The 21,269-nt window shown below is 39.4% G+C and overlaps 1 protein-coding gene across 3 annotated transcripts in view; it reads left to right on the top strand.

Annotated features, from left to right (window-relative positions):
- LOC126473294 (transmembrane protein 184B) overlaps positions 1-21,269 on the top strand; it is a 133,538-nt gene that overhangs the window by 42,820 nt on the left and 69,449 nt on the right. For all 3 annotated transcript variants that reach the window (XM_050100260.1, XM_050100259.1, XM_050100261.1), the window contains 3 exons: positions 698-863; positions 4,408-4,498; positions 14,569-14,736. In XM_050100260.1, coding sequence (XP_049956217.1) covers positions 698-863; positions 4,408-4,498; positions 14,569-14,736 — 425 coding nt within the window. The remainder of the gene's footprint in view (positions 1-697; positions 864-4,407; positions 4,499-14,568; positions 14,737-21,269) is intronic.

Here is a 21,269-nt window from a genome sequence, read left to right on the forward strand (position 1 = left end):
CATAAAGTTTATATATAGGATTTGTAATTGATAATTTGTTTGGCCCTTGTAAAAGATTACTGTTTGCCAGTCCTGCAGAGAGAATAGACGCTGTGCATCGCTAAATAGTGAATACTTCATGGTTCACAGTATCTGTCCTATTTTAATTACTGATAAATGAGGAAATGTTTTAAGTCATAAGGCTATGCTGCAACATAATGTGGCATAGTTCATTTAAGTGTAGGAACAGTAGAACTACTACTTAATAAATTAGCTTTCTTATATTTAACGGTACAAAATTTCATTCCAGAGTAGCCGTTTCCTTGTGTTTTTAACTTCTTTTCTCTCTTATGTTCATCATACTTATCATTTCTAGCATTTCATACTAGGCCTACCCTCTTGATTCTGCTCACTCTCATGCAAATGTCCATCTTCTATGATGGGGAGCTCCTGACTGTTTGTATACAAGTTGGTGCCCCATTACCGCGACAGTGCAACTCTGACAGTCATGACTGTGCATCACAAAAAAGTTAGTAACCAAAACTCAAAGCATATGGAATCCATAAAAGAATAACATCTAACAAGAAAAATAATGCAAATATTAATAAATAAATCATCACATGCAACTATAATAGCTGCAATGTGCACACTGTTTTTATTCTGTGTTATATATGAGTCATTTGACTGTGGATTGATGTTGAAATTTTTTGGGTTTCAGATATATCAACACCTTCGGTGGTATACCAATCCTGCTGAACAGAGGTGGATTGTAAGAATCCTGTTCATTGTTCCAATATATGGTTTTTACTCATGGGTCAGCCTTCTCTTTTTCAACAGTGACAGTTACTACATATATTTCTTCACTGTTAGAGACTGTTACGAAGGTTTGTAATATTTCCTGCTATGTAGTTATAGATGGAAAATATTGTGTGTTGTATGGTTTTTACCCACCCCCCTTTTCTCTTCTCGGTTTCTGTTCATTTGCTTGTCTGTATTTTTGAAACAACTAGATACTAGATGAGCTATTTGGATTACTAATAAGCAGTCGTGTAACTTAGAGATTGTGTGTGACCTTACAATTCAGTAGCGCGAGACTCAGTTCAGAAAATGAGAGTTTCCCGACATTGTCATTTTCTGTGAGTGCTTTTAATATGTGGGGAAAAATCTTGTGTCATAGTTTAATTAAGCACTGTTATGTTCAAATGTTCAGTGTTCCCCTCCATGAACCATGGACCTTGCCATTGGTGGGGAGGCTTGCGTGCCTCAGCAATACAGATGGCCGTACCGTAGGTGCAACCACAACGGAGGGGTATCTGTTGAGAGGCCAGACAAATGTGTGGTTCCTGAAGAGGGGGAGCAGCCTTTTCAGTAGTTTCAGGGGCAACAGTCTGGATGATTGACTGATCTGGCCTTGTAACACTAACCAAAACAGCCTTGCTGTGCTGGTACTGCAAACGGCTGAAAGCAAGGGGAAACTACAGCCGTCATTTTTCCCTGAGGGCATGCAGCTTTACTGTATTATTAAATGATGATGGCGTCCTCTTGGGTAAAATATTCTGCAGGTAAACAGTCGGTTAAAGTTAGATATAGTGGGAATTAGTGAAGTTCATTGGCAGGAGGAACATGGTAGGTGAATATGGATTAGGGCTAAGAAATGAAAGAGTGAAGCCACCTGGTAGAATTTTGCACAGAGCACAACTTAATCATAGCTCACACTTGGTTCAAGAATCATAAAAGAAGATTGTATACATGGAAGAATCCTGGAGATACTAGAAGGTATCAGATAGATTATATAATGGTAAGACAGAGATTTAGAAACCAGGTTTTAAATTGCAAGACATTTCCAGGGGCAGACGTGGACTCTGACCACAATCTATTGGTTGTGAGCTGTAGATTAAAACTGAAGAAACTGCAAAAAGGTGGGAATTTAAGGAGATGGGAACTGGATAAACTGAATAAACCAGAGGTTGTACAGAGTTTCAGGGAGAGCATAAGGGAACAATTGACAGGAATGGGGGAAAGAAGGACAGTAGAAGAAGAATAGGTAGCTCTGAGGGATGAAGTAGTGAAGGCAGCAGAGGATCAAGTAGGTAAAAAGACGAGGGCTAGTAGAAATCCTTGGGTAACAGAAGAAATATTGAATTTAATTGATGAAAGGAGAAAATATAAAAATGAAGTAAATGAAGCAGGCAAAAAGGAATACAAACGTCTCAAAAATGAGATCGACAGGAAGTGCAAAATGGCTAAGAGGGGTGGCTAGAGGACAAATGTAAGGATGTAGAGGCTTATCTAACTAGAGGAAGATTAGATGGGTAGATCACATAACTAATGAGGAGGTATTGAATAGAATTGGGGAGAAGAGGGGTTTGTGGCACAACTTGACTAGAAGAAGGGATCGGTTGGTAGGACATGCTCTGAAGCATCAAGGGATCACCAATTTAGTACTGGAGGGCAGCATCGAGGATAAAAATCGTAGAGGGAGACCAAGAGATGAATACACTAAGCAGATTCAGAAGGATGCAGGTTGCAGTAGTTACCCAGAGATGAAGAAGCTTGCATAGGATAGAGTAGCATGGAGAGCTGCATCAAACCAGTCTCAGGACTGACGACCCACAACAACAACATGTTCAAATACATCATAATTGGCTGCTTCCCTTAATTTTAATATAAGCAAAGTGAAGGCAGTGCTGGAGTTTCATGTGTGATGTAGTGTGAATTTTTGTTAAAAAGAACAAAGTTACTATTGTAAATTGAAGAACATTGAGAAGAATGTGTGTGTTTTTACTTTGTGTAACTTAGGTACATAATTACAATAATAAAGTACCTCTTCATTTGAGTGTAACTTTGACTATAAGAAATTAACTGAAAAAGGTGAAAATGTGAAATGTACATAAGTTTTAATGAAAGATGATGAAATGTTGAAATAAAGAGATGAACATTGTATTCATAAATATATAAAATATTTTCAAGTATTAGAAAGTTAGAAGTATATGCTCTAGTGAAACTACACCCAGTAATAAAAGTTATAAGGACTATGTTGAGGTAGTTTGTGAAAGTACTTCAGTGAAAGCTGTCATGTTGATAGGTAACAACATTTTAATGGTGAAGGAAAAAAAGAGCATATAAGATTAAGAATTTCATCATTAATTTTTCTTTTCATTGTTAGAAGTGTGTGTGTGTGTGTGTGTGTGTGTGTGTGTGTGTGTGTGTGTGTGTGGTAACCCATAGAAATGATTATTTGTAAACTAACAATAATATTACGAAAAGGATAGATTGCTATATGCATGCGAAAATATTTTGTTGACACCGATCTACATAGGGAGAAATGATCACCATGATAAAATAAGAGAAATCAGAGCTTGTACGGAAAGATATAGGTGTTTGTTCTTTCCGCGTGCTATACAAGATTTGAATAATAGAGAACTGTGAAGGTGGTTCGATGAACCCTTTGCCAGGCACTTAAATGTGATTTGCAGAGTATCCATGTAGACGTGGATGTAGATGTAGATGAAGACGATGTTGAGTTCTAGACAGGTGCAACGGTATGATTGTTATATTTTGAGCTCTCAGACAAAGCCTCCTTCAGGAAGGAAATACATACACATTCACACAAGCAAGCACACCTCATGCACCCTTGACTGCTATCTCCAGCCACTCTGATCAGAATGCAGGTGTGTCAAATGGAAGCACCAGTCCGGAGTGGAGTGGAGTGGAGTGGAGTAGGATTGCATGGTACAGGTAGGAGAGAGAAGAGAGTGCTGTGTGGTGGAGCATGTGTGGACTAGATAGTGGTGCCCCTCTCCCCCACACAGCCACCCTATGCTGTGCATGGCAGCGTTGCCTAGCCATCTAGTCCCTGCATACTCTGCCAGGCAGCGCTCACTTCTCTTCCACTACCTGTGCCCAGCCATCCCTCCCAATTCCCCAGGGCGCTAAGGACTACACTGTTGAGTGCCCATAACACCATATCCATCCAATTCCCCACCCTAGTTGTATTCTAGCCAGAGAAGCCAGAGAATAGTGGTCATGTGGGCATGAGGTGCACGTGCTTGTGTCAGTGTGTGCATGTTTTCTTTTCTTAAGAAAGCTTTGGTCAAAAACTCAATGGGTAACAGTGCTTTCATTGTGCCTGTCTGTAACTCTGAGTGTCATCTTTACAGTGAGTAGCAATCTATCCTTTTCGTAATACTGTTGATACTCCATTCTGGACTTTCCGTTGTTTGATATTTGGAAACTAATGTACACAGTTAATAGTTTTTGTTGTAATCAAATTAAGGGTTAATGATTATATTTGATTTGTTGCTTACTGAAACATAAGTGTTATAGTTTTTGTGAAGAACTTGAAAAATTAACCCAGCAGCACTTTTGGCAGTACAAATGAGCTGCATAACTATGAAGCAGTATTTAAAGACATATTTTTTATTCCAGCATTTGTAATTTACAATTTCTTGAGTCTCTGCTATGAATATCTTGGAGGAGAAGGCAACATCATGAGTGAAATAAGAGGAAAGCCAATAAGGTAGGGAACGGCTGCATAATTCATTGTGAAAAAATAAAATAAAAAGCTGAAGTCTAACTGAATGATGTGTACAGTGTTGATCCACTTATTAAAACCCAAACATGGAAACTAAGACATTCAGTATGTGCAGATATTTTGATTGCATTTACAATAGCTGCTGTTTATTTTTGCCCTCTGACAATCAATTCCATTTTATTGTTCTATATTCAGTTCAGCAAAATTAATCAAAATGTGACTGGTTCTTGTCACCAGTCATAACCACAATCGGATTAAATTTGTTGTTTAATGAAATAAATAATTTATTCGGTTGACTCATTCATTCTTAAGATTTGGAAAGGGTCGTCGTATCATTTGTGCACTCACATTTTCTGGCCACTCTTTACTTTTGTACTGCCACTAAGTTTGATGAGAATTACTATTCCTAACTCTTTTGTCAAGTAAACCATTTCACTTTAGGTTAAATGCCTGTCAGAAGGCTAAGACAGTTGGTATTTAACTTGAGAATGGTTGAAATGTAAGACATGAATGCAGTGTAATAGTTTATTTAGCAGTGCATTCCATGTGTTGCATAACTAGCACACGCTGTAAAGTGAGTTCCTGTTCCTGAAGTTCTGAGATATTGTTCATGTGAGAAAGAAACAAAATTGATGCAGTGTCATGAAGCAGGTGCAGAGGTAATGGCTGTTTGATGGAGTGGGTGCTCTGTTTCAGAGTAGTACGTGTCACTTGTACTGGTTAGCGTATTGGTTTCACGTTTTTCTGTAGATTGAGTGTTTTGGGTGTTTGACATAGGACATCTCATACAGATAGGGTCAGGAAAAATTCACATGAATGCCAACATGAAATCATTGATTTTTAGTGATGCAACACAAAGTTGATGGTTTTTTGTAAAACACCCTGAAATTTGGCATTTTTTCCTTTTCCATGTAAAAGTGTCATAAATCTAAAGGCAGAAATTTACTAATATTGGTAACACATAGTTATTGAATGTTGAAATTATATTTTGACCTTTTCTCAACACAGTGGTTTGTGTATAATTTTAAAATGGCTGTTCGTTTCCCATGTAAAGAATTATGGTTCTGCGTGGATGTGGGAATTAGTGAAGTTCGGTGGCAGGAGGAACAAGACTTCTGGTCAGGTGACTACAGGGTTATAAACACAAAGTCCAATAGGGGTAATGCAGGAGTAGGTTTAATAATGAATAGGAAAATAGGAATGTGGGTAAGCTACTACAAACAGCATAGTGAACGCATTATTGTGGCCAAGATAGATACGAAGCCCACACCTACTACAGTAGTACAAGTTTATATGCCAACTAGCTCTGCAGATGATGAAGAAATTGAAGAAATGTATGATGAAATAAAAGAAATTATTCAGATAGTGAAGGGAGACGAAAATTTAATAGTCATGGGTGACTGGAATTCGTCAGTAGGAAAAGGGAGAGAAGGAAACGTAGTAGGTGAATATGGATTGGGGCTAAGAAATGAAAGAGGAAGCCGCCTGATAGAATTTTGCACAGAGCACAACTTAATCATAGCTAACACTTGGTTTAAGAATCATGATAGAAGGTTGTATACATGGAAGAACCCTGGAGATACTAAAAGGTATCAGATAGATTATATAATGGTAAGACAGAGATTTAGGAACCAGGTTTTAAATTGTAAGACGTTTCCAGGGGCAGATGTGGACTCTGACCACAATCTATTGGTTATGACCTGTAGATTAAAACTGAAGAAACTGCAAAAAGGTGGGAATTTAAGGAGATGGGACCTGGATAAACTGAAAGAACCAGAGGTTGTACAGAGTTTCAGGGAGAGCATAAGGGAACAATTGATAGGAATGGGGGAAAGAAATACAGTAGAAGAAGAATGGGTAGCTCTGAGGGATGAAGTAGTGAAGGCAGCAGAGGATCAAGTAGGTAAAAAGAAGAGGGTTAGTAGAAATCCTTGGGTAACAGAAGAAATATTGAATTTAATTGATGAAAGGAGAAAATATAAAAATGCAGTAAATGAAGCAGGCAAAAAGGAATACAAACGTCTCAAAAATGAGATCGACAGGAAGTGCAAAATGGCTAAGCAGGGATGGCTATAGGACAAATCTAAGGATGTAGAGGCTTATCTCACTAGGGGTAAGATAGATACTGCCTACAGGAAAATTAAAGAGACCTTTGGAGATAAGAGAACCACATGTATGAAGCTCAGATGGAAACCCAGTTCTAAGCAAAGGAGGGAAAGCAGAAAGGTGGAAGGAGTATATAGAGGGTCTATACAAGGGCGATGTACTCGAGGACAATATTATGGAAATGGAAGAGGATGTAGATGAAGATGAAATGGGAGATACGATACTGCGTGAAGAGTTTGACAGAGCACTGAAGGACCTGAGTCGAAACAAGGCCCCCGGAGTAGACAGCATTCCATTGGAACTACTGACGGCCTTGGGAGAGCCAGTCCTGACAAAACTGTACCATCTGGTGAGCAAGATGTATGAAACAGGCGAAATACCCTCAGACTTCAAGAAGAATATAATAATTCCAATCCCAAAGAAAGCAGGTGTTGACAGATGTGAAAATTACCGAACAATCAGTTTAATAAGCCACAGCTGCAAAGTACTAACACGAATTCTTTACAGACGAATGGAAAAACTAGTAGAAGCCGACCTCGGGGAAGATCAGTTTGGATTCCGTAGAAATACTGGAACACATGAGGCAATACTGACCTTACGACTTATCTTAGAAGAAAGATTAAGGAAAGGCAAACCTACATTTCTAGCATTTGTAGACTTAGAGAAAGCTTTTGACAATGTTGACTGGAATACTCTCTTTCAAATTCTAAAGGTGGCAGGGGTAAAATACAGGGAGCGAAAGGCTATTTACAACTTGTACAGAAACCAGATAGCAGTTATAAGAGTTGAGGGACATGAAAGGGAAGCAGTGGTTGGGAAGGGAGTAAGACAGGGTTGTAGCCTCTCCCCGATGTTATTCAATCTCTATATTGAGCAAGCAGTAAAGGAAACAAAAGAAAAATTTGGAGTAGGTATTGAAATCCACGGAGAAGAAATAAAAACTTTGAGGTTCGCCGATGACATTGTAATTCTGGCAGAGACAGCAAAGGACTTGGAAGAGCAGTTGAACGGAATGGATGGTGTCTTGAAGGGAGGATATAAGATGAACATCAACAAAAGCAAAACGAGGATAATGGAATGTAGTCGAGTTAAGTCGGGTGATGCTGAGGGTATTAGATTAGGAAATGAGACACTTGAAGTAGTAGAGGAGTTTTGCTATTTGGGGAGCAAAATAACTGATGATGGACGAAGTAGAGAGGATATAAAATGTAGACTAGCAATGGCAAGGAAAGTGTTTCTGAAGAAGAGAAATTTGTTAACATCGAGTATAGATTTAAGTGTCAGGAAGTTATTTCTGAAAGTATTTGTATGGAGTGTAGCCATGTATGGAAGTGAAACATGGACGGTAAATAGTTTGGACAAGAAGAGAATAGAAGCTTTTGAAATGTGGTGCTACAGAAGAATGCTGAAGATTAGATGGGTAGATCACATAACTAATGAGGAAGTATTGAATAGGATTGGGGAGAAGAGAAGTTTGTGGCACAACTTGACCAGAAGAAGGGATCGGTTGGTAGGACATGTTCTGAGGCATCAAGGGATCACCAATTTAGTATTGGAGGGCAGCGTGGAGGGTAAAAATCATAGAGGGAGACCAAGAGATGAATACACTAAGCAGATTCAGAAGGATGTAGGTTGCAGTAGGTACTGGGAGATGAAGAAGCTTGCACAGGATAGAGTAGCATGGAGAGCTGCATCAAACCAGTCTCAGGACTGAAGACCACAACAACAACAACAACGTGGATGTGACGTTGACCAAAAATACCCAACTTCCAACCAACTGCATTTTGGTAAGTTTAGCAGTGTGACATTTCCAGACACTTTGTATCGTTGATATTGTTGAGCAGGGAAATGCCTAGTGATCTTCTCAGTATCCACGTTTCTGTGACATATAGTGAGCAGTCAGCATCTCTAGGTATTGACCAATGCTTGGTACCATATATGCAACTGGCCTCACCATTCTATGGTATATTTAGACATCTTCTTACCACAAAGAACACCAGTGATGTGTCTTAATCACATCCAGGTTGCTTTGATTCTTGCTCGCATATCTTCATTAATATAACCTTCACTTTGTAGTTGAGAAGTAAGGTATCTGAATGTACCCACATTGATGAGAGGAGCTCATTAATTTGTATAGTTCTGAGGTACTTAGTCTTGTGGATGTTTGAATGGAGACCAAATCTTTGCAAACAGTCATAAAATGTTTGGAACTGAGTTTGAAGATCATTCCTGGTATCCACCCCAAGCATTATCTCATCAGTTTACAGTATTGTCCATGGTGCACACTTCTGTCGGTCACACATTATGGATTCATTACAGTGACAAAGGGCAGGAGAAACAGAGCTGAGCCTCTATGTACACCGTCTAGGGAAGCTGTCAGTCAGTACTGCAGAGCATTGCAGCTGGCTGCTAGAGCATCACAGCTGGCTGCTGGTGTTCTTGTGCAGCATTTTTACCCAGTTCACGTGTTTCCTGGATCTTGGTGACTGCAAAGACTTAGCAAATCATCTAATGTGGTACTCGAACAACTGCCTTCTCCAGGTCAGTAAAGTTAAGACGTAGCAACCTCCTTTTCTTGCAGAATTTCTCCATCGGCTGGCACACAGCAAAAATGGTATCTGGTATGCCACATCCCTTCACAGACCCACATTTATTTATTGAGTGCTGGACTATGTCCCATAGCCTGACGTCAAGGGTACATTCTAATATCTTACGTTACTGTAAACAGCTAGACTACTATTAAAGCACATGCATCTAACTCTCAGTAAATGTAATTGGAAATTGGGCTTGTATATAATGGCTAGTTTTTAATTGATTGGGAATGGATTTTCATATTGTTACGTCTCGCACAGAATGACCTCATCCAATCCAGCCAGCATGGATTCTGAAAACATCACTCAAGTGAAACTTAACTTGCAGTTTTCACGCATGACTTATTAAAAGTTTTTGATCAAGGCAGTGAAGTAGATGCAGTATTTCTGGATTTCTGAAAAGCATTTGAGTCAGTACCATGTCTATGCTTATTATTGAAAGAATGATAGTAGGGGGTATCAAGTGAAATTTGTGAGTGGAATGAGACTTTTTGGTAGTTGGAACATAGTACGTTACCTTGGATGGAGAGTCATCGACAGGTGTTGTGGTAATCTTGGGTGTGCGCCAGGGAAGTGTGTCGGGACTCTTGCTGTTAATGTTGTATATTAATGACTTTGTAGACAATATTAATAGTAACCTCAGATTTTTCACAGATGATGCAGTTATATATAAAGAAGTACTGCCTGAAAGAAGCTGCTTAAATATTCACTCAGATCTTGATAAGATTTCAAGGAGGTGCAAAGATTGGAAATTTGCTTTACATGTTGAGAAACTGTAAAATCATGTACTTCTCAAAACAGAAAAAGTATCTTATGACTGTAATATTAGTGAGTCATAGTTGGAACCAGTCAACTCATACAAATACTTAGTTTTACCTCTTTGTAGGGAAATGAAATGGAATGCTCACATAGACTCAGTCATTAGTAAAATAGGTGGTAAACTCCTAGAATATTGCTCAAGTGTGTGGGACCCATACCAGATCCGATTTAGAAGGGATATTGAACATATACAGAGAAGGGCAGCATAAATGGTTACAGGTTTGTTTGACCCATGAGAGTAAGTCATAGAGGTGCTGAATAACTTGAACTGGTACTCTCTTGAAGGTAGACGCAACCTATTCCAAGAAATCGTACTTATGAAGTTTCAAGAACCCACTTTAAATCCTGAGAAATCTTACTTATGAAGTTTCAAGAACTTGCTTTAAATTATGACTCAAGGGATCTACTACAAGTCCCCACATACTGTTCCTGTTGGGATCATGAGGACAAGGTTGGACAAATTACAGTTTGCACAGAGGCATTTAAACAGTCATTCTTCCCCCACTCTGTATGTGAATGGAATGGCGGGGAAAACCCAAGAACTGGTACAATGGGACATACCCTTTACCATGCACTTCAAGGTCGTATGTGGTCTCTCTCTCTCTCTCTCTCTCTCTCTCTCTCTAACTCTCTCTAATATATATATATATATATATATATATATATATATATATATATATATATATATATATATATATATAATGGAAGGAAACATTCCACGTGGGAAAAATTATATATAAAAACAAAGATGAGGTGACTTACCGAACAAAAGCGCTGGCAGGTCGATAGACACACAAACATACACACAAAATTCAAGCTTTCGCAACAAACTGTTGCCTCATCAGGAAAGAGGGAAGGAGAGGGGAAGACGAAAGGAAGTGGGTTTAAGGGAGAGGGTAAGGAGTCATTCCAATCCCGGGAGCGGAAAGACTTACCTTAGGGGGAAAAAAGGACAGGTATACACTCGCACACACGCACATATCCATCCACACATACAGACACAGATGTAGATCTGTTTGGAGTATGTTAACAAACTTTGCCCGTGAATACTAAACTTGTTTCCGTTCTTCAAAGAGGGAGTAAAGTGTAATGACCTTTCTTCTTGTGTTTCATGATGAGAAGATGCACTTCACCTTCTATTTGAACTAATTTCAGTCATTTCATCTTCTGTTTTGAATTTTTATCACTCCTTGTCTTACTTGAAGAATTGTACTATAGAGAGCAGTTTTGCTATAAGGCATTCTTTAATAATTTTGCAGATCTAGTTTAGAACCTTGGTGTGGTCCCACATTTTTGTTTTGTATCCTGCAGTGTTTCTTGTTCGAAAGTATATGAATGTTGAGTTTGTAGGACAAAGAGAGGATTTTCATGACTGCTCCACAAGAGATATAGGCGTCCTTTATACATTAGATGCCACATCAGAATGATCGCAGCAAACACAGTCAGTAGATTCCTTACACTTTTTGATAGTCGCATTCACAAATCAAAAATTTCACATCGGCTGCTCTCACAGCACTCCAGTTTTGATTAAAAGAAAAATGGAAGTTCAGTCCACTTTGAATTCGCACATCAAGCTATTAGTGGGTCACAGTATAGGATTCTTGGACTCTGGTCATACTTGGTAATTCTATGGATTGTAGTTATGCATAGCTCCACAATTGAAACTGTACAGTTATGAAAATAAATGAAAGATTTTTCACTTCATGCAATGTTAGTTTGGTAAAATTTTATCATTCAAACAATTTGTGATTGCTGTGGACCCTGTTGCAACAAAAAGAATTGAAGCATATATCTTTTTTTTTTAATTTCATTGGCAAGTATTGCCTCAGAAAAGAACAGTTGTTACTGTGTTTCAAGGGAAGGAGGATGATTAACTCTTAACATACCTTCTTTTATGTGGTCATTGAAACTGGACCACAAACTCAAACTGGCGAAGGAAAGAGGAAAAAAAAATGGGAACCCACACAAAATCTAAATGTGTATGGCAGGAGGGGAGTTTAACATGTATCCTCCTGAATGCAAGTCCAGCATCTCAGTCAGTGTCGTCTTCCTCAGATGGTAAACTTCAGTATAAATTTTATTATGCAGTATATTTCAGTCTGTGCTCATTGCAAAACGTAACATTAAACTTGGAAACATTTTGTATTGTAGCAGGAGAAGAGCCCTGGAAATTAGCTGTAGACTTTCCATTCTTTTTATATTGGCTAGAGGCAATGTATGTATCTCAGTAGTTTTGATCTTTGTTGAATTGAATGAGAGGAGTTGTTAATTTGTATTCCTGAGTTAATTAATTGTCTTTTCTATATCTTCCCTTTCTGTTTCTTTTGTTCGTCGGCTATTCTAGAGGCATATTTCCCTTTTTCTGTGCTTCATTGTGAGAGTTTATGCTTTAATATTTTTGCAAACTGTCATAAACAAATGAGGCAAACTGCATTAATTTTGTTCATTAGTTACATGGAACTCTTACTAGTAACCACAATAATGATGCAACTGAAAAGTACCAAACAATATTAACAGTCATTACAGTGCTGCATATGTGCTATAGATTAGTGTTTTATTTAACTGCTTAGAGATATTGTTATACACTGAGGTGACAAGTCATAGGATAGGACAGTGTTTTGGCAGAGCTGTTATATATCTCATGTGATTCATGTGAAAAGGTTTCTTACGTGATTATGGCAACTCAGCGGGAATTAATAGCCTTGGAACGTGGAATAGTAGTTGAAGCCAGCCAGGTGCATAAGACATTCCATTTCAGAAATAGTTAGGCAAATCACTATTCTGAGAGCCACAGTGTCAAGAGTGTGCTGAGAATACCAAATTTTGGGCATTACCTCTCATAACGGACAACGCATTGGCCGACGGCCTTCACTGAACAACCAAGAGATGGCCTTCACTTAACAACCAAGAGAAACGGCGTTTGCATAGAGTTGTCAATGCTAACAGACAAACAACACTGCTTGCAATAACTGCAGAAATCAATGTGGGACATGTGACAAACATTACGTTAGGACAGTGCAGCAAATTTGGCATTAATAAGCTATGGCAACAGACAACCGATGCAAATGCCTTTTATAACAGCAGAATGTCACCTGCAGTGCCTCTCCTTGGCTTGTGATCATATCAGTTGGACTCTCAGACAACTGGAAAACTGTGGCATGGTCAGATGGGTTCCAATTTCATAGCTGATGGTAGAGTGCGAGTGTGGCACAGACCACATGAAGCCATGCACCCAAGTATTCAACAAGGCATTGTGCAAGATGGTGGTGATTCCGTAATGGTGTCCGCGGTGTTTACATGGAATGAACTGGATCCTCTGGTCCAACTGAACAATCGTTGACTGAAAATGGTTATGTTTGGCTACTTGGAAACCATTTGCAGTCATTGATGTACTTCATGTTTCCGAATGACGATGAAATTTTTATATATGACAGAGTGCCATGTCAGAGAATTCTGAACAATTTGTGCAAATGATTTGACCACCCAGATTGCTGGCATGAATCCCATTGAACATTTGTATGATATAATCAAGAGGTCGATTTGTGCACAAAATCCTGCACTGGCAACACTTTAACAATTATGGGTGGCAGTAGAGGTAGCATGGCTCAGTGTTTCTGCAGGGAGCTTCCAAGGACTTGGTGAGTCCATGCCATATCAAGCTGCTGTGCTATGTTGGGCAAAAGGAGCTACGACACGATATTAGGAGGTATCCCATGACTTTTGTCACCTCAGTGTATATGATCTCATTACTCGAGAACAAAACCTTAAGTGAAACTTGGATTTGAATTGGGGGAGATTAAGTAATGAAACCAGACAGTAAAATTTGTTACCAATTTTATATATTAAAGATTTGCAATGTAAACACAGATTGTAAGTACAGTTTAAAACATCTATTTGGTTCCACCTTCCACACCTCCATGAATAGCCGCCTCTCCCATCGTCTCAGTGTTGTATGTAAACTTTGTATAACTTTGAAAGTAAATTTGAATCTTTGACACATCAAATTGAGAAAATCCACAACTGAATCATTATAACATCTTTAAGCGCAGTCTATTAACACTCTTATTTTCCCTATGATCACTGGTGTCCTGTTGTATTGAAAATCATCAGATCTGTTAACGTAAATAAAAAAGTACGTGCCAAATTTGATTGTACCCTTATTTAACACACACATGATATATAAATCAGAGTATGAGCTATCAATCAAAATAGCAGAGCAGTCAGTCAGTTTTGACTATTGTATGCAGTGTCCCTCAGAAAATGAAACCAAATGGTTGCTCTGCAGCTATGATAGGTATTATATACAGTGTTCTACTTATCACATGTGTTTCAGATAAATTAAGTGAGGTCAAACTTGGCATGTTCATTATCTATGTGAACAGATTTGAAGATCTTTAGTAAAGAATGAAACTGGTAATCTTTGTGAAAAAAATGCAATAATAGATTGCATTTGAAGTATTGTTGACTGGTAGATGAATTTATTTTGCATAGCTAACTGAAATTTTTATATTATGTGTAATGTTTCCTTTTTATTTGCAGATCAAGCTGTTTGTATGGGACATGCTGTTTGGTAGGCAAGACATATACTATTGGGTTTCTAAGGTTCTGTAAGCAAGCAACATTACAGTTCTGTCTCGTCAAACCCCTTATGGCTTTTGTTATAATTTTCCTACAGTCTTTTGGCCATTACCATGATGGTGATTGGAGGTATGTTTGTAAGGAAGTAGTGTTAGAAATATTTCCCACTGCACTTTGAAATTTTTCTCTCTTTTCAGTATATTCCAGCTCTACGTATTTCACTTTTCCCATTGCTCTGATCCCACCCTCCACCCCTCCTCATCTCTGTGAATACCCCTCTCCCTCTCACTCTGTTCTCCCCAATGCTGCCCCCATATCATCAATCCTGTGTATCCTTGCTATACTGACAGTGGTGTGATGGTAATTGAAAAGCTGTGTGGCCGTGTTCACTTACAAGGAAGTCAAATTTGTAAGTTTATTCACAATATCTGTTTAAATTAACAAGCTACAGGAATTTAGCATGTCTGGCTTGCTGTATGCAGAATGTTTTCATTTTTAAGACAGATCATAATATCGGTTTGCACTTGGTGTTTTCTCTGTAACAGCTGAATGATAGGTAGTATTGTCCCTGCCCATTACAATATCTTAGTTTGGAATTAGGCATGATAAGAATTGTACAGTAAACAACCTCTTCAAAGTGATAACATTTCTTTCAATGTGATACACTGCTGTTTTTCTTGCATATAAATGAAAGTTTGCTCCCAGGAATTGAACCGGCAGAAACATGCATAACAATTATCCAAGAACCTTTTCTTGTTGGAAATTTAGAACTGATAGTACCAACTTTCATTCTCCATGATGTTTTCCTTGAGCGATTCTGGTTGACCTATGATTGATTGAGGTATTACACTGTTAAACCACTGACTCCCCTTCTTTCGCTTGTCTTTTTCATAAATATTAAAAATTTTAAACCATAATTAATTTCAACATATTTAAAGCTAATGTTTCTTAAAATTCTTAGCATTGCAAAAAAAAAAAAAAAAAAAAAAAAAAATCAAGCGTTGGTAGAGACAATACCTATTGTACGATTCACCTAAAGTACAGTCATGTTTATATGTTTATTAAGCCATGTATCCACCTGTACCGGTGGGAGGTGGGAGGTTGGGGGGGGGGGGGAGGGGGGGAGAGGGAGAGGGGGGGAGAGGGAGAGGGGGGGGGAGAGGGGAGAGAGAGAGAGAGAGAGAGAGAGACCAGAAATGCGCATGCATTTCAGTACTCTGGGGACACACAGTGCATAGATTTGAAAGACATTTAAGCTATATCTTTCATTATTAATGTGTTCAACTTTTTTCTTCTTGGGAATATAAGCATGCAACAATAATTTACGAGTGGGTAATAATGAATACCCTTGGTACATATGGTGCGTTGCTTTCATTATTATGTTATCTGATCATGTATCTAGCATTTTGTTGTAATTGATTGATCATATAATTCAAAGCAGGGAGCTGATTGACATAGATGTTTAAGATCCCTGCTTCGAATTATATGATCAATCAATTACAACAAAATGCTAGATACATGATCAGATAACATAATAATGAAAGCAACGCACCATATGTACCAAGGGTATTCATTATTAACCACTCGTAAATTATTGTTGCATGCTTATATTCCCTAGAAGAAAAAAGTTGAACACATTAATAATGAAAGATACAGCTTAAATGTCTTTCAAATCTATGCACTGTGTGTCCTCAGAGTACTGAAATGCATGCACATTTCTGGTCTCTCTCTCTCTCCTCTCCTCTCCTCTCCTCTCCTCTCCTCTCCTCTCCTCTCCTCTCCTCTCCCCCTCCCCCTCTCTCTCCTCTCCTCTCCCCCCCCCCCCTCCCCCACTTTAGATGAATCGTACAATAGGTCTTGTCTTTACCAACGCTGGATTAAGAGTCTATAAGAGTACTTTTTTCAATTGTTCTTGTTTCACATGACAATAGTCAGTGACACAATATACACAGAGTTGCATATAAACTCTGTGGTTCTTCTTTACACACACACACACACACACACACACACACACACACACTAGCACATCTATGGATTGTCTGGCAGGTACATGTCTGTGCCGTTCAACTGCCGCATCTACCTTCTTCCTGCAACTGATTTTAAACCTGCACACACAGACATGTGACGCACAGTAGGTAGGATTTTACCGTCCCATACTTGTATCTAGAATATCGTGTGTTCAGGACTGTAGAAGGCTGAGTGGTTCTAGAATTTACACAGAAATTCTCGAATCACTGCATATAAACACCCCCCCCCCTCCCCCGCCTCCCCTCAGATCGAACACGCGATATTTTATTTTTATACATAATCATTATGCAAGTAATATCACTTATAATAACATTTCATATCTTAACAATATACATTTTTTTTTACATAAGTTTATATACATTTCTCTTCTTTCAGTAACAATTCATTGTTCTTTCGTGAACAATTTTTCATATGACATGAGCATACACTCGAGGTTTTAGTCAGCTTTACTAATATTTAGGAATTGTGAGGACTTTATTTTTCCCTTTATTTTCTTTTTCAATCGAAACCTTGATGTTTATGACACACGAGTATTCTATTTTCTCTTCTTATCTTTTTGTACTACCTTTTTCTAGTATGTACTATTTTCATTAGTTGTAGCTTGCAGGAACTTGGGCCGAAATAAGTGTTCTTTTGACACTCATTTATTTCTACAAAACATAGTAATGCTAGTCGTTCATAGAATTTATACTTTCCAGAATAATTCCTATAAAATTTGTGACTTCTGTCATGCTACTGTCCCCTTCTCCTACTATCAACAACTATTCCTTTCTTGTGGGTTGACCTTATGAGAACACTTCCTCTTTCCATTCTGGTAGGTATGCTGCTTCTTAAAACATTCCTATTTTTTAGGCCACAGGTTGTCCTATCTTAGGGTGTCCATTTCAGTTTCATTGAAAAAGTGGACATTTAAAATACACTCCTGGAAATGGAAAAAAGAACACATTGACACCGGTGTGTCAGACCCACCATACTTGCTCCGGACACTGCGAGAGGGCTGTACAAGCAATGATCACACGCACGGCACAGCGGACACACCAGGAACCGCGGTGTTGGTCGTCGAATGGCGCTAGCTGCGCAGCATTTGTGCACCGCCGCCGTCAGTGTCAGCCAGTTTGCCGTGGCATACGGAGCTCCATCGCAGTCTTTAACACTGGTAGCATGCCGCGACAGCGTGGACGTGAACCGTATGTGCAGTTGACGGACTTTGAGCGAGGGCGTATAGTGGGCATGCGGGAGGCCGGGTGGACGTACCGCCGAATTGCTCAACACGTGGGGCGTGAGGTCTCCACAGTACATCGATGTTGTCGCCAGTGGTCGGCGGAAGGTGCACGTGCCCGTCGACCTGGGACCGAACCGCAGCGACGCACGGATGCACGCCAAGACCGTAGGATCCTACGCAGTGCCGTAGGGGACCGCACCGCCACTTGCCAGCAAATTAGGGACACTGTTGCTCCTGGGGTATCGGCGAGGACCATTCGCAACCGTCTCCATGAAGCTGGGCTACGGTCCCGCACACCGTTAGGCCGTCTTCCGCTCACGCCCCAACATCGTGCAGCCCGCCTCTAGTGGTGTCGCGACAGGCGTGAATGGAGGGACGAATGGAGACGTGTCGTCTTCAGCGATGAGAGTCGCTTCTGCCTTGGTGCCAATGATGGTCGTATGCGTGTTTGGCGCCGTGCAGGTGAGCGCCACAATCAGGACTGCATACGACCGAGGAACACAGGGCCAACACCCGGCATCATGGTGTGGGGAGCGATCTCCTACACTGGCCGTACACCACTGGTGATCGTCGAGGGGACACTGAATAGTGCACGGTACATCCAGACCGTCATCGAACCCATCGTTCTACCATTCCTAGACCGGCAAGGGAACTTGCTGTTCCAACAGGACAATGCACGTCCGCATGTATCCCGTGCCACCCAACGTGCTCTAGAAGGTGTAAGTCAACTACCCTGGCCAGCAAGATATCCGGATCTGTCCCCCATTGAGCATGTTTGGGACTGGATGAAGCGTCGTCTCACGCGGTCTGCACGTCCAGCACGAACGCTGGTCCAACTGAGGCGCCAGGTGGAAATGGCATGGCAAGCCGTTCCACAGGACTACATCCAGCATCTCTACGATCGTCTCCATGGGAGAATAGCAGCCTGCATTGCTGCGAAAGGTGGATATACACTGTACTAGTGCCGACATTGTGCATGCTCTGTTGCCTGTGTCTATGTGCCTGTGGTTCTGTCAGTGTGATCATGTGATGTATCTGACCCCAGGAATGTGTCAATAAAGTTTCCCCTTCCTGGGACAATGAATTCACGGTGTTCTTATTTCAATTTCCAGGAGTGTAAATTAGGGAAAACCGTGGGACAATGAAGAAAAAAAAGGGGACGTAAATATTGTATTGACTAAATTTAATACACATACAAGTTTTCCTTTACAACGTGCACTCAGATGATCCCAAATCACTTTTTACAATTATTCTGCCACACTATCACCGTACTTTTCACTTTTATGTACTTTATCAAGAAGTGCATTTTCATTTGAAATTGTATCATAAAAGTCAGTACACGATACACTGTTATAGTGTGTTTTGACAATGAGCAAGGCCCTCACTGTTTCAACTTTCATTCTGTTTTTTTCATCTGACCACAAAGACTTCACTAACAAAAACACATGTTCCACAGCAGCATTTGACCCAGGAATTATCAGACAAAACTCCACCAAATGAATCATGTTTTTCATGTTAATGTTTTTACTTTTGAAATAAGCAAATATTTTACACCACGTTGCACTAACACTTTCTTTGTCTCCTTGTTCACTTTTTATGAAGTTCTGTCCACATGAAAATTCATCGAACAGTTCGTCTTCATCAACAGGAAAATTTGGTACAATACTTTTAACAAAAACACAACAGTCCTGATGTAGCTGCTCCTTTTCAGTATTAACCCAGTCAAATGCTTTAAAAGGTGTGAGAAATGGTAAACACCATTTTATAATATACTCACTGCAAGAGTCATAGAAGATGTCAGCATAAATATGAAATAGTTCTACAGTAATTTCACCCTCTTCTTCCAGCTTTCTTAGAGTCTCGTGTACAAAGGATGTGAGAAATCTTTCAGATTTTCTACATTGTAATTTTCCAAATAATTTGTTTATTTCTTGATAAATTTCCACTATTGTGATTTCTTGTTTCTCAATACATTTAATTGTTGTAGAGAAAGGTTTTAGCTGGCTAACAAGAAAATGTAGAAGAACAATAGACACAGGGTTATCAAAGAATTGTTTAAGTATAACAGTACACTTATCAAGGGAAATGAAATATGATTTCAAAGCGGGAACTATCTCTACAATTCTTTCCAATGCTGGTAGCAGAGATAGCCACCTTCTCTTGCTGTGCCCAAGTACAGTTTTGTATTCAGTTTCAGTAAACTTACAGAATGACTTCAGAGATTCAACCCTTACTGTATATATGTGGAAATGCTGGTAGATTTTGTTTACAATTAGTTGGCAGTCGATGGGTAGGCAATCTGAGCCAGTTTGTAAGGAATTGTGCACCACATGTGCTGGACAGCCAACACCTACTATATTATTCACTGGGTTCTGTTGCAGTTTATAGAACAAATTGTTTTCTCCTTTCCTCTGCTTACCACCAAAATTGGTGTTAGTGTTGTCTGCAGAAACTGCAATCACCTTTCGCTCAATATCATATTTCTTTAAAACCTCCAGCACATAATTCTGGAGTGAATCTGAAGTTTGTCCAGCTAAATTAACCAATTCGAACACTTTCACCGTGATGTCATTTTCAGGGTGAAAATACCTGATAAGATAGGAACCAACTATAAATCCAGATGATTCGATGTATCAATCATTACAGAAATGAATCGAGCACTTTTCAGGTCATTTAAAACCTGCTGAGCTGCATAGGTGCAATAACATTTGAAATGATTGCATTACATTTTGTGTGTCCACATGTTAAAAAAAACTTTTCAATCCTAAATTCACAACTGCTGTAGTACAGTCCATTGACTTAAAGCTATAGTTATGCATTGCACTGTGGTATGCAAATGTAGCTTCTTGTGCTGCCAACTGCCTATCCATTTCTGTTACTGATTTTAAGTTTACATAGTAGAGACTACGCATTTATTTGCTCTTTTCGTTTGATCACTCATGCTATGTTTCTTCGTCTTAATGTGATTCACAATATCAGACCTTCCACCATGACCAATAGCAAATTTTTATCTGTACAAGGTACATCCTACAGTTTCTCCACTATCAGTGATAAAAGGAAACTCGCTTTTTGTATTGCTGTTAAAATTACACTTTCGTTTTGGCATAATGAAACAGTGATTGCACCGTGCAAAACATTAACAGTGTGGTGACAAAAGCCAGAGAGCAAGTATCAGTGGTACAGAGTATCTCAGGACTGAAAGGACGGATTCAGTGGATCGATTTAGAAGAGAAGAATCTTCGTTGTTATTCGTAACCTATAGTGCGTTTAAAATTCCTTGCAATTTTTGACAGTTCGGTACATGTACGGGGTATGCTGAAAGTCATCACACGCTTCCTAGCGCAGTTAGTAGCAAGCCAAACAACCAGTAACGTAAAATACTCTAGCCAAGCGGAATCATAAAAAACGGGAC

The sequence above is a fragment of the Schistocerca serialis genome, chromosome 4, assembly GCF_023864345.2.
Source record: "Schistocerca serialis cubense isolate TAMUIC-IGC-003099 chromosome 4, iqSchSeri2.2, whole genome shotgun sequence".
NCBI classification, from domain to species: Eukaryota; Metazoa; Arthropoda; class Insecta; order Orthoptera; family Acrididae; genus Schistocerca; species Schistocerca serialis.